Here is a 13,347-nt window from a genome sequence, read left to right as displayed (position 1 = left end):
GTGTCTGGCCTCCCCTCCCCGCAGCGGGCTCTATCATGCTTAATATATCTCCCTATATGCGGGCGTAAGTGAATGGGGCCGCCGCTGCGGCGGACACGTCCCGGCTGTAAGTTAGCCCTAAGGCAATTATGCCCAACTCGGTAATGCGCCGGCCTGGCTGGCCAGTCCGACTGTCCCGGCCGAAGTCGGCGGGAATAACTCAACCGGACAAAACGGCAGCGCCGCGGCGCCGCCGCCTGACGGATGGACAGGAGTGGCGCCGGCAGGGACGCGGGACGGGCCGCCCGGCCGACGTGCTGTGGAACATGTACTTGAAGAGACCCACAGCCTTACGCAGTCGCAGGCTGTTCATAGTGTGTCATAGTTCTTATGAAAATTAGTACTTAGCACACACTGCTCGGCTGACGATTGCCTTAGTAGCTAAACTGGAGACTGCGGTTTTTCGATCGGGTTTATCTGTCAGGCTGACATACCGCCGGATGCCGTGTGGGTCACTGCCAGCTGGCATCCGCGTCATGTATGAGGAACGGCGGGTCCCGACCGCCCGTTATGTTTATCCGCAGCACAACCGAATACCATAGTAATGGGTGACAATCCCCTATGGCACCCATGACTAGTATTTTGTCATTCAGCTGACTGTCGAGAGTCGAAACGATCTTAGAAATGAACGATTCAAATTTTCAAAAGGTGAACAATTGAGACCAAAGTATTCCGGTGTATTTAAAATGTGTAATCAAACGTATATCTAAATACTTGTGGTGTAGGTGCATATTGTGCAGACAGCTTTCCGCATTGTCCATCTTGAATCATCGCTACCAGCGCGATTTCACCGAGGAATGATAATAGCTTTGATATGCTGTTAATGAGATGCCCGAATGGCTTCTAATTTGAGCAGTGCTCGGTTAATTCGCAGTACCGCGCAAAACAGGAATCCTAGTGAATAGCGCTGCATTCAGTGAACTTCTCAATTTGCTTGGCAGAATGTCAAAGTTTAGCCGGTAATATTTGCAACCAGTCAGAGATACAGTCAAAGTTTCCGAATGCATTAACCCAAACCACTTCCGTTGGAGGAACTCTTCAAATCAAAGCCCGACGCTCTGTATCGTTCGTCGTCCATAAGCCGCGATCAGGCTGTCCATACGGTGGAAAGCTGTGAGCGGCGGCTCGGCGAGGCGCGGTCACGTTCGCGGCCTGCCACTAGCGTTATGAGTGCATGGTGACCTCTGACGCCGGCCGGCGGCGTCCCGTCGGGGCGGAACTGGTTCCGGGAAGCGGGCCGACCCGCGTCCCTGCCGTGCCGGGCGCGGAAATGAGCCCGCCCGAGCCGACCGGCGGCGCTCCTGTGCCGCTCAGTCGGCTCCCTCTCTGTGCTCGCTCGGCGTCGATAGTCGTGTGGTCACCTTGGTGGTCGTCGAGCTCCGTATTGGTGCTGCAATACAGCGCGTCCGCCGCGACTTCCTCACCGCTGTTTCTTTCCTTTCTTTTTCCGCTTTCGGTCTTGTTTTTATGCCAATTAGGTTTGGTGGCGGCTCGCTGGAGGACCGCACGCTCGATCAAACTTCCGAAACTTCTCCGTCTCCGCTGCCGCCTTCCGCGTCGTTTGGCCGCGGTCGCTGCGACAAACTTGTCGCGAATATCACGGCCGCGCCGGGACCGTCGCCGTGCAGCGCGGCGGTGCGTCGGGGTAGGGCGGCGCGCGGGGCCGGAGCCGGGCCGGGGACCGGGGGCGGGTGGGGGGTGTCACTCTTTTCGGGGCGCGACCTACCGCCTTGGCCAGTAACACGGGCTCCACGCCTGCCTCCAGGGAGAACCACTGCGAGATCGAGCGACGCCGCCGCAACAAGATGACGGCCTACATCTCGGAGCTGTCCGACATGGTGCCCACCTGCTCGGCGCTGGCCCGCAAGCCCGACAAACTCACCATCCTGCGCATGGCCGTCGCGCATATGAAGAACCTGAGAGGTAAGGTACCGCGCATGCCAGCCGTCTGTCCATGGAGAGGTGTGTGAGCTGTGTAACGTATATCTATATCCAGCCCCTCGTGCAGTGTGCATGAGGGGCTGGATAACGGTCTATTTGGATAGTGGATGGATGCTGGTGCCTGGTGGTGTGCGTAATGGGCGTATAAAGGCTGCCTTGTCTTGGCACGTCGTTTATGATTGTTGGTGTGATACCAGACATGCTGTTACACTGCGTGTAGTGTGGGGCTCAGACACCGAACGGGGACGTGCCCGTGCGTTATCACACCGCTGTTGCCCGGTTTTTGTTGCACCAATTAGCATGAGGCAACGACGTGGCAGCGTACACGAACGCAACACGACCTTGACTGTAGAGCCTCGCGTACACCCGTCACCACCAGCAGCACCATCACCACCGAATGCAATTTGGCGCAGCGCTGAACTACAGACTGCACACGGCTGCGTTACGCGCGCCGTGCAGCTGCATTGGGCAGCGGCATGGGCCGGCACGGCCGCTGCCGACCTAGCCCAACAGTTCTCACCCATTTATGGTTTGCATAAATCAGCGCTATTAGACCGCACCGTGATTACGTGATGCGGCGGCGGCGCGGTGGCGCTGGCGCTGGGTGGTCGACCGGCCGAGTGGGATGTGGCTGTGAGTGACTGTATGGACGATGTTGAGTGGTGGCTGGCTGTGGTCGGTAGAGCCGGTGTATGGGCTGATTTGTATGGTGTTGGGGTAACCTGTACTGGCGAGTGCCTCCTGTGCTGCCCTGTCCTCGCGATGGTTGGATAGTAACGCTGTCGATCACGATGCGAGGTATTTTTGGCCCTGTCTGGCTGTCTGACACAGCCGTCACCGGCTGACGGTGTCGTCGACTGAGGACCTCCCGTCTTGCTGTCGAGACCTCCAGACAGGCCGCCGAGGCCTTGGACCTCCACGTCGGTGCAGGGGAGTCATAGGGCAGTGCTATGTGTGTTACGGGGCGAGTGCACGCGGCCTGAGTACCCGTGCCGTGTGTCTCGTGGATCGAGGGTCAGCCCCGGGGCCGTATGCACCATGCAGTGACGAAGGTGCGGACAATTACTGCCCTGGGGCCCGCCGTCCGCGACTGGCTATCGGCCGATCGGGCGGCGTGTCGCCACCGGCCGGCGGCGTGCCGCGGCCGCCCGTATCGGCGTCAGTTCGCCGCCTCTCGCCGGCCGGCCGGCCCGCCGTCGGCCAGCTGGGGTGCCGTGTCGGCGCCGGCGGACGGGTGACATCCGTCAGCGGCGTCCGTCAGCGCGGCGGCCCGACCCGGACCCGCAGCCGGACCTGGCCGCCACCAGGAGAGGCGCGCCGTGCCGCACTGGCCGCCACCGCGTCAGGAATGCCGCCTCGGCTGTTTTTCGGCCGGTGCGCCGCGCCGCTGGCCGGCCGACCGACTGGCGTCCGTTGCGTGCCCGTCCGTATTATTGGATCCATATTTTATGGAACAATCATTGGAGTTATTACAAGCGCGGCCGACGGCGGCTGGGGTCGGGTCGGCCGGCCGACCGGCGCCGGGTCTCGCGGTCCAGATTGGAGCCGGCGGGCCGACCGGGCCCATCGCACCCCGCCGTCTCCGGCTGCAACTGAACACGAGCTGTTTAGTGAGGGGTCTGGCGGTGGACCCGTGCAAAAGGCGGTCATGAGTCCGTTACAAAACCCTCCCCCCTCTCCGGCAGTTGTTTTAGAAAGTGGTGGACACATCAATAACTCACCCGTATATTCATTTACTGTAAGCTGCGATCACACTAACGTTCATTCAGGGTAAGCATAAAATGCCAAGCCGAAACAGTGTCAGCTCATAAACGGCGGCGGCCTCAGTGTGCGCGGCTAAATTGATGGCGCCGACTATGGGCCGTGAATTCGGAACGGGCCGCCTGCAGTGCACGCGGCGTACGTGTTGAGCCGGCCGGCGGCGGCCCTACCTGCTTATTAGCCGCTGAATTGCGACAGGTGCCGGCGGTGTAATAAGTGGTGCCGGCCGGCCGGCCGGCGCGGCGCCGTGCAGCGGCTAGCGGTCCGCCGGCGGAGGGCGGGCCGCCGGCCGGCACGGACACAGACGGGGACATGGACAGAGCGGACACCCGGCTGTCCAGTGTCCATGGCAGCCGCGGTGGCCACAGTGTAGCTGCAATACGTGTGTGGAGCGCCGCCCCTTTGTGTGATGGCGGTGCGCTCTGCACAGGCGTTCCCTCACGATCTTCGCTCGCTGGACAGGAGTAGAAGCTGAAACCAGCGGGGCTGACCCAGTTTCATCGCGGGTCTCGGACAGCACCTAGCCGACCTTGCTCTGAACCTCGCACCCGACTTCGGCCGAGTCACAATGCCACACTTGTGCAACGGCCGGTGTGAGCCGTGCACGGCCCAAAGACCTGTTTGGTACGCCGGTCCGGTATCGGCCGAAATTCAGCCGTCGATATTGGCGGCTGAGTGCCGACATAAAGCACGCCTTGCGTGTCACCCTGAGTGATGATAAACGGCGTGATACAGCGACTGACGGCTAGATCGACGAGTGTGCTGTACTGACAGCTTTTCCTTGTATTTTTGTCCCTGTGAATTTGTATGCGTTGTACTTACGTGTCAGAAAACATCAGTGATTGGTTTCTTTGTGGTTGTGATAGTAGCCGCGTGGTGTGTTCAATGTAATTTGGGATGTGTTTTGAGGCCTGTTATGCACCATTGAGTGAATAGTGTGCCTTGCATAACAAGGCAGCCGCCGAAGAGGCACGTTCTGTGTGTATGTGATTTGCGGCCTTTGCGTTGCATGCGACGATAGGGAGATGTGACCGCATATGTGCGCTGCTGTTGTCCTGATAAATACTCGACCGTCCCATGTCAGCCAGTGAACGAAAAGCTGTTTGACCGTCTCATATCAGTCACTGAATCAGAAGTTGTTCATGACAACTTGCAGTTTTTGTATTTTATGTTTCACTATGTAGATACATTTTGTCCATTTTGCCGGTTAATAACCATTTTGCTCAGCTATTTTTTCCACCGCTATCTTTTGTTTTATGTTTTTGAGTGTCTGCGCGTGCTGTAAACCGGAACATGATTTATTGAACAGACTTCACGACATTTGGATTTTTACTGAGTTTTTCCTGTCGTCAAGAATATGGTTGCTGGAACCCGTTCGTTGCTATGCCAAACTTGGGGCATGGTACGCCTCGTTGCCGTCACCGTAATTATATTCTGTATCAATCATATTTGCCAATCATTTTCCATTGACTTCACAACTAACACTTGCCTTTCGCTAACCCTTTTACGACTTTTCTAGCTAGATCTTGGCGGTATGATACACGATTTCTGTGTGCATCGCACCCGTTTCTGACCGGCGCCCTTCGTCCACCAGGCACGGGCAACACCACCGCCGACGGCGCGTACAAGCCCTCGTTCCTGACCGACCAGGAGCTGAAGCACCTGATCCTGGAGGCCGCCGACGGCTTTCTGTTCGTCGTGGCCTGCGACACGGGCAGCATCATCTACGTGTCTGACTCGGTGACGCCGGTACTGAACCAGAGCCAGGCCGACTGGTTCGGCGCCAACATCTACGACCAGCTGCACCCGGAAGATGTGGAAAAGGTACGGCGAGAAGGGGTGTGGGGAGCGCTATGCTGTAGGGATAAGAAGACTTGGAAAGATACGGCTCTGTTCAGAGGACGGGAAAAAGGTACGGCACAGCGAGTTAGGGTGTGGAGAGCGATGTCCCCAGACGTGAAAAAGGCACGGCACGACAGGGGAAAGTCTTCAAAAGTAACATGATTTCAATGTGAATACCGTGTCAGTTCTTGGCACGCTCCCCAAGGTGTTTGTTTGGGTTTCCGACTGAATCTTTTTCAGTCGAACTGCCGTCTATGGTAAATGAAGTGATTTGCATCATTATTTTCGGAAACCTTAAATGAGCGGTCGCGTGATATCGAGTTAATCAGCGGGGGAGCGCCAGGCGGCGTAAAATATGCATGTTCATTGTGGTTTCAGACCAGGATACTAGTGGCGGTGGTCCGTATAAGGCGTGATGGTTATGTTGGCTGTCAGACAGACCCGTGCCCGAGTGTCCTCTGTCCTGTCACGGGGGCGGCGGGAGCTCTGCGGCGATAGCGCAGACTCGGTGTAATAGCGGTACCGAGGAGGGCGCCTGTGCCCTGCTGTCTGACCGCATCTGACGAGTCCCGTGGTCTTTGACAGGTTCGTGAACAGCTGAGCACCCAGGATACGCAGGGTTCCGGTCGCATCCTCGACCTGAAGACGGGCACCGTCAAAAAGGAGGGCCATCAGTGTGAGTAAACGCAGTGCACAGCCAGTATCTCAAGTAGCCACCTATGGGAACACACGAATCTCCACCAGTGCGTTCTTCTGATCCAGCGCCTCCGTCTCCTGGCCCCGTAAACACTGCTCTGGGTCGCCCAAGACACTTTTACTTTCCACTCTTCGGTTTCTACTCTCTCGGCTCCCGGGTTCCGTCTCTCGTCCCCCGTTGTCCCGCGGTTCCATGACCTGTACAAGAATACCCCATGAAGAGACATTGTTGAAGCCCAGCGGGCTCCGGGTGCAGAATTATCCGTTGCCGGGCGGTGCTGCGGTGGGCGGTGACGGCTCGACGGACGGACACGGGAGGCGACTCACTCGGCCGCCGGCGGGCCGACCCTAATGACTCCGCCCGACCGGACAGGCCGGCCGGACGGCACGCGACGCGACGCCGCCGCAAAAACCGCCCCTAATGGCGGCCGGTCGTGCCAGCCGGCCGGCGACACCGGAAACCTGGCCGAGGAGCGATCAGTGTGCCACTGGAAACGGCTGGAGACCTGGCCAAGGAATGATCACTGCCACTGAAGACAGTGCAGAGACCTGGTCAAGGACCGATTAGTGTGCCACTGGTAACGGCTGGAGGCCTCGCCAGGGACCGATCACTGACACTGTGCCACCGGGGATAGACGGAGACCTTCCCAAGGAACCGATCACTGTGCTAGCGGGAGACCTGGGGCGGTAGCATATGATGGGCCGGAGCTGGACCGACCTGACCCGACCCGATGACACGGCTGAGCAATGAGCCTCTACTCAACGATCGCCGACGATCTCCATAGTATGGACGCCCGAAATCTTCACCCCTGCCCGAAATCTTCGCCCCTGCAGGATAGTAGTGTGACTTCGCCTCTGTAATATTTTTGAATGTCTGCTCCACTGACACCTCTGCCGCCGCAGCCGGTGGCCGCCGTCCAACCGCCTGTCCCGTTCAGCTCTCTCCCCGTTCTTGTGGCGTGACAAAATAGCGCGCCGCTGGGCTGCGTGGCCCCGTTTTGCTGTTTTGCGGAAGGCGTTGCCGTTGCGGTGTTTTTACCGTTATCCAAACACACCTTAATGATGGAGCGGTATTGAAAGAAGTTGGAGTGGCTATGCGCTCAGCTATCTCCTGGGGTTCTTAGTCAAACACTGCATTATAAATGCACGCACCGATTTGGGTTTGAGTTAATTATTTCACACCTCAAATGTAATGTACGTACATAAAAATAACGCCATCTTATTTATCTCACCCCGGCTTATCAAACCAACTTCTCCGCTGCCTGATATCAGTGTGTGCCGCCTTTCTCACACTATGATATCTGCCTACACCGGTCTCCTTTACCGCTCAGCGCTGACCTCTGCCCTTCCACAGCCACCATGCGACTCTGCATGGGCTCGCGGCGCGGCTTCATCACACGCATGAAGATCGGCAACGTGCAGCCGGACAACATGATGTCCGCCCACCTGAACCGGCTGCGCGGGCGCAACTCGCTCGGCGCCGCCACCGACGGCAACAACTACGCCGTGGTCCACTGCACGGGCTACATCAAAAACTGGCCGCCCACCGGTATGTGACTGGGTGCCGGGCGCCGGCTGCGGCGCCCTCCCTGCTCCCCACCGGGGAGGGAGGTGGTATAGGGATCGGGTGGTTGGCTGTGTACTGAGTTCAGATGGGAGGGCGTTGCCGGGTGCAGAAAGGGGTGCTACACCTGCAGGGGAGGGGGCGCTGGGTTATTTTATGGTGGTGTTCAGTTTACAGTTGTGATTATTGTTTGGCTTAGTTACCCGCCATAACTCAGAGGCTACCAACCTTCATACCTTGGGTACGACTGAACTCACCGCGAAATAAAAGCAAGGGATTGAGGGCACTCTGAAGCTGAGTTATACTGGCACTAGGTAGATATTTGTACTGGTGTTTGGTTGTCGTTCATCAGGCTTTTGCACGTCTAGTTAGCCTTGTCGCCTTGAAAGCTTGTCACCTTGTGCTATTTATTGAACCATACCGATCCTCGACCTCGTCCATCGGGATTGTGCCCCAGTCCACTGGTAGCTGTCTGTCGACTGGGAGGCCGTGCGGAGTGTGGTGGGTGAGGTCAGACCTGGTCCGCCCGTCACCTCCGCATACCTGTCCGTCGCCGGCCGCACCGACAGCCATTGTGTCTGCCCTCCGCGCCCGTGACCCACCAGGCTACAAACCCACCCATCCCACCAGCCTGTCCTGGGACCGGGCCAGCCGCGCCGGACGTGTCGAATGGGGACTCACCGCGGCCCATAAATCACAGCGGGACAATAATGGGCCCGGTGACAGCCTCGCTAATGCTGGATTGAATTCGGCAATGTTGACGTCACTGGCGATCCCCTGGAACTCCAGTGACGTCATACACGCTCACGTGAAACTCCGGTGACGTCACCCGGGGCGGAGCGATGTTAACCAGCAGCTGTGAGGCGGTCAGATGCGTGTTTTGTACGCGGCGATATGGGCACCAGGGTCCAGGTGGTTGTGTCGAGGGCCGATCCGACCATGATTTTACCGGGTTGTATGTTTATCATGAAGTTGTGGTTATTTATGGACGAGTCGGCCTGTTGCATTTTGTGTCCTCTTTGTTTTGTCACGGTGCGACACTACCCGGAACTCGGCCCTTTGAACGTCAAAAATGAAACAGTTGATAGCCAAATGGCATGGAATCTCGCCATAATCAAAATTAAGGTGTGCTAACGACTCATTCCAACATGGAAACATTATGTTGTCCGAATGCACGGTTTAATTGTTCCCTTCAAAATTTAAAAGATTAGCGCTCGTGAACAAAGGATGGCACCGAACCGCACTGGATTGCATGTCGGCGAACTGATGGAGAGGGGTGGACCGGTCCTGTTGTTTACTGTCCCCTATCGCCGCGGCGGGCGGCGGCGGCTGTCAGTGGGTGTCCTGCCGGGGTGGGTCCTCGCTGCCGCTTCGGCAACTCCTGCCTCTCGGCGCTAAAGCTAAGATCGCTCTCGCACGACTGCGGATATGGTGGCAGTCGCTAGGTTCGCGGGGCTCGTTGTCTGGTTCGTGGAAGCGGGAGGTTCCCCATTGTCGAACTGATGGTTGACCTTTCCTCCATGGTTCTCGGCCGGAACGCTGCAGCGCGCGCCTGAAACGCTCATGCAGTCGATGTGAAAGTGCAGGTTTTTATTGCACGAGCGCTGCACGTGGCTGCTGGTCGTGGAGGTTCCACAGTTTGTTAGCGAGGTTAGCTGCTCGGGTGATGCGGCGATAGGTGCCACACCCATGGTTAGTGGCACAGTGGAAACGTGATAGCATTGTGACACGTCTACATTGGAGAAGGGACGCAAAATTTCACTTTTTTCTAATATCGTAAACTCCGGTGATAACACAGCATTGGTATGGGTGCCGACAAAGGAAAAAAGAACTTATGTAGTTGGTAATGTGCTCCATATGTACCGTCCACGAAGAGTAACTTTTGTATTTATCCTCACTTCCTACGCCATCCCTTTTCCGTGCTATCTTAGCCTGCATGTCTGTGTACACTGATTAATGTGTTTCCCGTTCGATCATTATAATGTCGTATCCGTGCGCATCCGTATTAATTTGCTTGAACGTTTGATAGCGCCGATCGCCCTAATGCGATCAATGTCGGCGTCTGTGATCAGAGGCGCCGCTCATTATTCCATGCGTCCCGTCCCGTTTGATCTGTTTGCACGCGTTTCTGAGAGGGGGTGGCCGGGTTCCGATCGGGGCGCGCGGCGGGCCGGGTGGTGCGGAGCGAGCTCTCGACCTGCCTAATGTTGTCAGACTTCCAAGGTATCCAAATGGAGCGCGTCGACGACGAGGTGATGGGCAGCTCGCACTGCTGCATGGTGGCCATCGGCCGGCTGCAGATCACATCGGTACCGAGCGCCAGCGAGCTCACCAACGCCAACAACAGCAACGGTCAGTGAGCGCCCTTCTGCTACCGGCGGCGGGGCGGGGAGCTCGAACCTGAGCTGGGTCAGGGCTTTGCGGCGGTTCCTGTATAAGTGGTCGATGGTCATGCTGATCGCTGTGCTGCGGCGATGTGTATCATTGTCAGTTGTTAGCAAAAGATATAAAACAGCGGCTTTACTCGTGCTTGCGGTGTACCTTTTGTATGGGCCACTATTTTGTATTGCATCCTATTATTGCCTGGAATCACTGTAAGCCTCGTACCGGCTTATCGGTAACTCGGACAACTTATGATAACTGATGCCGTCAAAATACCCGATACTTAGACCAGTAGCTGGGTAACTGCCAGTCAGCAGGTATCTGTCAGAACCGCCGTCACATGAATGTTTGTCCCTGCAGAGTTCGTCAGTCGTCACGGCATGGACGGCAAGTTTTCGTTCGTGGACCAGCGCTGCCTGAACCTGGTGGGCTACTCTCCGCCAGAGCTGCTCGGAAAGCAGTGCTTCGACTTCATCCACCCCGAGGAGCTGACCAACGTCAAGGAAAACTTCGAACAGGGTCAGTTGCGGTACTCAAAGGGCTCCTTCTTATAGTGCTCTACTCTGATGCTTCGAAACGTAAACAAACTCTATTGGGCGCTTTGTTATGCTAGTTGGATTCGCTATCCATGCTTTTGCTTCTGTAGGCTCAAGCAGCTGTAGTGTAGTTTAACTCTACTTGCTCAAAGCTGCCAGGCTAGTTGATAGTCTGTCATCAGTTTGTTAGCTGCCAGGGTCACTGCTTTTCTCAATCGCCGGCCAGGCGCCGCTCGTATGCCAGATACGGCCTGCTGTAGTCGGTAGTACGCCCTCTGTATGCCGTAGCTGACCCCGCTCCGCCCGTCTGCAGTGATCAAGCTGAAGGGTCAGGTGATGAGCATCATGTACCGGTTCCGCTCCAAGAGCCGCGAGTGGGTATGGCTGCGCACCTCGGCTTTCGCCTTCCTCAACCCGTACACGGACGACATCGAGTACATCGTGTGCACCAACTCGGCCGTGAAGGCGGTGGGCAGCGGGGGAGGCGGCGGCGGCACTCCGGCCGCCTCGGCCGAGCCCGAGCACACGGCCGACCCGTACAGCCAGCCGCCCGGCCTCGACTACTCGATGCAGCGCTACCAGCACATGGCGCACGTGCAGCAGGCGCAGCGGCCCAGCAGCACGCACACCGCCTACAGCTACGACGCCACGCAGAGCCCGCTGGGCTACTCGCCGGTACCGGCGGCGGCCGGCGGCCGGCAGCTGCAGCAGCAGTACAGCCAGATGTCGCCGGCGCGCTCCCCGGGCGGTGCCGCCAGCTACGTACCACCGCCGCGGCCGCCGCTCACCCCCGGCCAGTACCCGGCGTCCAGCGGCGCGGCCGGTGGCGGCCTCTGGTACCCCACCGAGGCGGCCGGGCCGGCGGCCGGCGGCGGCGGCGGCGCCGGCAGCCCGGCCGTGTCCGCAGCCGGAGCGGCAGCGGCCGCCGCCGCCGCAGCCGCAGCCGGCCAGCCGCAGCAGGAGATCTCCGACATGCTGCAGATGCTCGACCAGCCGGCCGCCGGCTTCGAGGACCTCAACATGTTCAACTCGACGTTCGAGTGAGCGTCGCCGTCTCGAAGGGGCCGCCGTCTCTGAGCGCACACCAATGGACACAGTCGCGGCGGGCGCCGCCGGCCGCCGGGACCCGGCGCCGCCGAGCAGCCGGGTCACACAAATATCTCATGCATTTCATGCTACTTAACTGATAGACGTCTGCCACGTGAAGCGTTTTAGGTACTAACAAGTGTACGTGCGTGTGTGTGCGTGTGTTTTGTATGATGCATTGTATTGTGTGGCGATGGCACCCAGGCCTGCCCATGCCCGTATGTCACAAAGTTGTGCGCGCGACCGTTAGACAATTTGTACGGGCGCTGCAGGACCGAATATCGCGCAGCTAATGTCACCTTTGGTCAGCGTTCCAAGCCGGTGCGTATTTGATATACTGCACATTTTCGTACGGATCATTGTACACGTACGGATGATTGTACAGCCCGTGCGATTTGGCAGCCAATGGTAACGGTGGACTTGAATGAATCTCAGCAGTGAACAAACGTGCGCTGTAGCTGTTAGACGAGCACTATGTAAGCTTAAGGCGGTTCACAACTACAGCTTAATTATTCTTCGTCACGGTCTTTTTGGGCCTCTTATATTCTGTGTTGAAATTCCGCAACCAAGTTGCCCTTAGTGCATCATATGTTTTTGTTATGTCTGCTCTGAATATTTATCTATTTTGCGACTATTTTACTGCATTCTCCCTTTACGACATAATAGTTGGCATGTCACCCGTGGTGAGGTTTTTACGGTCGTTTCGACCGTGGCGTGTGCCTGCGATGCAGGCGGTCTCCTCTTTGTACTGTATTCCATCCAGCCATTTACCTATCTCCTGACTGCTAATAGAACAACGACATGCCGAACAAATGCGGTGAAATGCTGAATATATGCACGATCTGTGTCCGGTGTTTCCTTGTGCTGTGCACGCGGCCTAATGGTCAGCCTCTCGAGGTATTATATGCACTCAGAATTCGCCTTTACTGGCCCCAACTTTACTTCCTAAGCGAACACGAAAGGCTACGACATGCATATTTCATGATTGGTAGCTGAATGTCGTGATGTCGGCAATACACAGACCGCCGCCAGTCGGTGGGCATGGTCTGATGCGCAAGGAAAAGACAAAGTATTTTCAGACAGAAGAAAATACACTCACTGAATGGCTGTTTATATGATCATGATCATGAATGATCATGATCATGAATTTACATGAATGTAAAGTAAAGAGCTCGTTTGCATCTGCAAATGCTGACAATTTATGGTTGTCAGCCATGAGTAAGCGAGTTATTTACAAACTTTTCCCTGATTCTGCTTGCGTTTGGAATAGATGAGATTTTATCTTCAGATAGCACGTTTCCTGTGAAGACACGTTTCCTGTGTAGGTATAGCGTGCTTTCTCGTTGTACACACATTTTCACTTGCCATCAGGCTATCGGTGGGACCCGTGGAATGGAACAAACTAGCCATTTGTTTAAGCGGTTTCTCCAGATGGTGCGCCATTAGATCTGCCCTCATAGGTTCAGCCTGGCGAGCGCGAGCGCGACCCCGACCCAGAAA

At 56.9% G+C, this 13,347-nt stretch overlaps 1 protein-coding gene across 11 annotated transcripts in view; it reads left to right on the top strand.

The window, feature by feature from the left end:
* The window catches only part of LOC122377879 (aryl hydrocarbon receptor nuclear translocator homolog), a 37,014-nt gene extending 24,320 nt beyond the window's left edge, over positions 1 to 12,694 (top strand). For 3 of the 11 annotated variants that reach the window (XM_043358418.1, XM_043358420.1, XM_043358413.1), the window contains 8 exons: positions 1,778 to 1,962; positions 5,336 to 5,565; positions 6,169 to 6,259; positions 7,634 to 7,828; positions 10,058 to 10,195; positions 10,586 to 10,744; positions 11,075 to 11,618; positions 11,686 to 12,694. In XM_043358418.1, coding sequence (XP_043214353.1) covers positions 1,778 to 1,962; positions 5,336 to 5,565; positions 6,169 to 6,259; positions 7,634 to 7,828; positions 10,058 to 10,195; positions 10,586 to 10,744; positions 11,075 to 11,618; positions 11,686 to 11,944 — 1,801 coding nt within the window. In that variant the 3' untranslated portion in view covers positions 11,945 to 12,694. Of the gene's footprint in view, positions 1 to 1,777; positions 1,963 to 5,335; positions 5,566 to 6,168; positions 6,260 to 7,633; positions 7,829 to 10,057; positions 10,196 to 10,585; positions 10,745 to 11,074 lie in introns of all 11 variants that reach the window. The other 8 variants (XM_043358421.1, XM_043358414.1, XM_043358423.1 and 5 more) reach the window with 5 other exon arrangements.
* The last annotated feature ends 653 nt before the right edge of the window (positions 12,695 to 13,347 follow it).

Source organism: Amphibalanus amphitrite, unplaced genomic scaffold, assembly GCF_019059575.1.
Source record: "Amphibalanus amphitrite isolate SeventyFive unplaced genomic scaffold, NRLGWU_Aamphi_draft 000052F_arrow, whole genome shotgun sequence".
Taxonomy (NCBI): Eukaryota; Metazoa; Arthropoda; class Thecostraca; order Balanomorpha; family Balanidae; genus Amphibalanus; species Amphibalanus amphitrite.
This window is presented reverse-complemented; position numbering and strand designations above follow the sequence as displayed.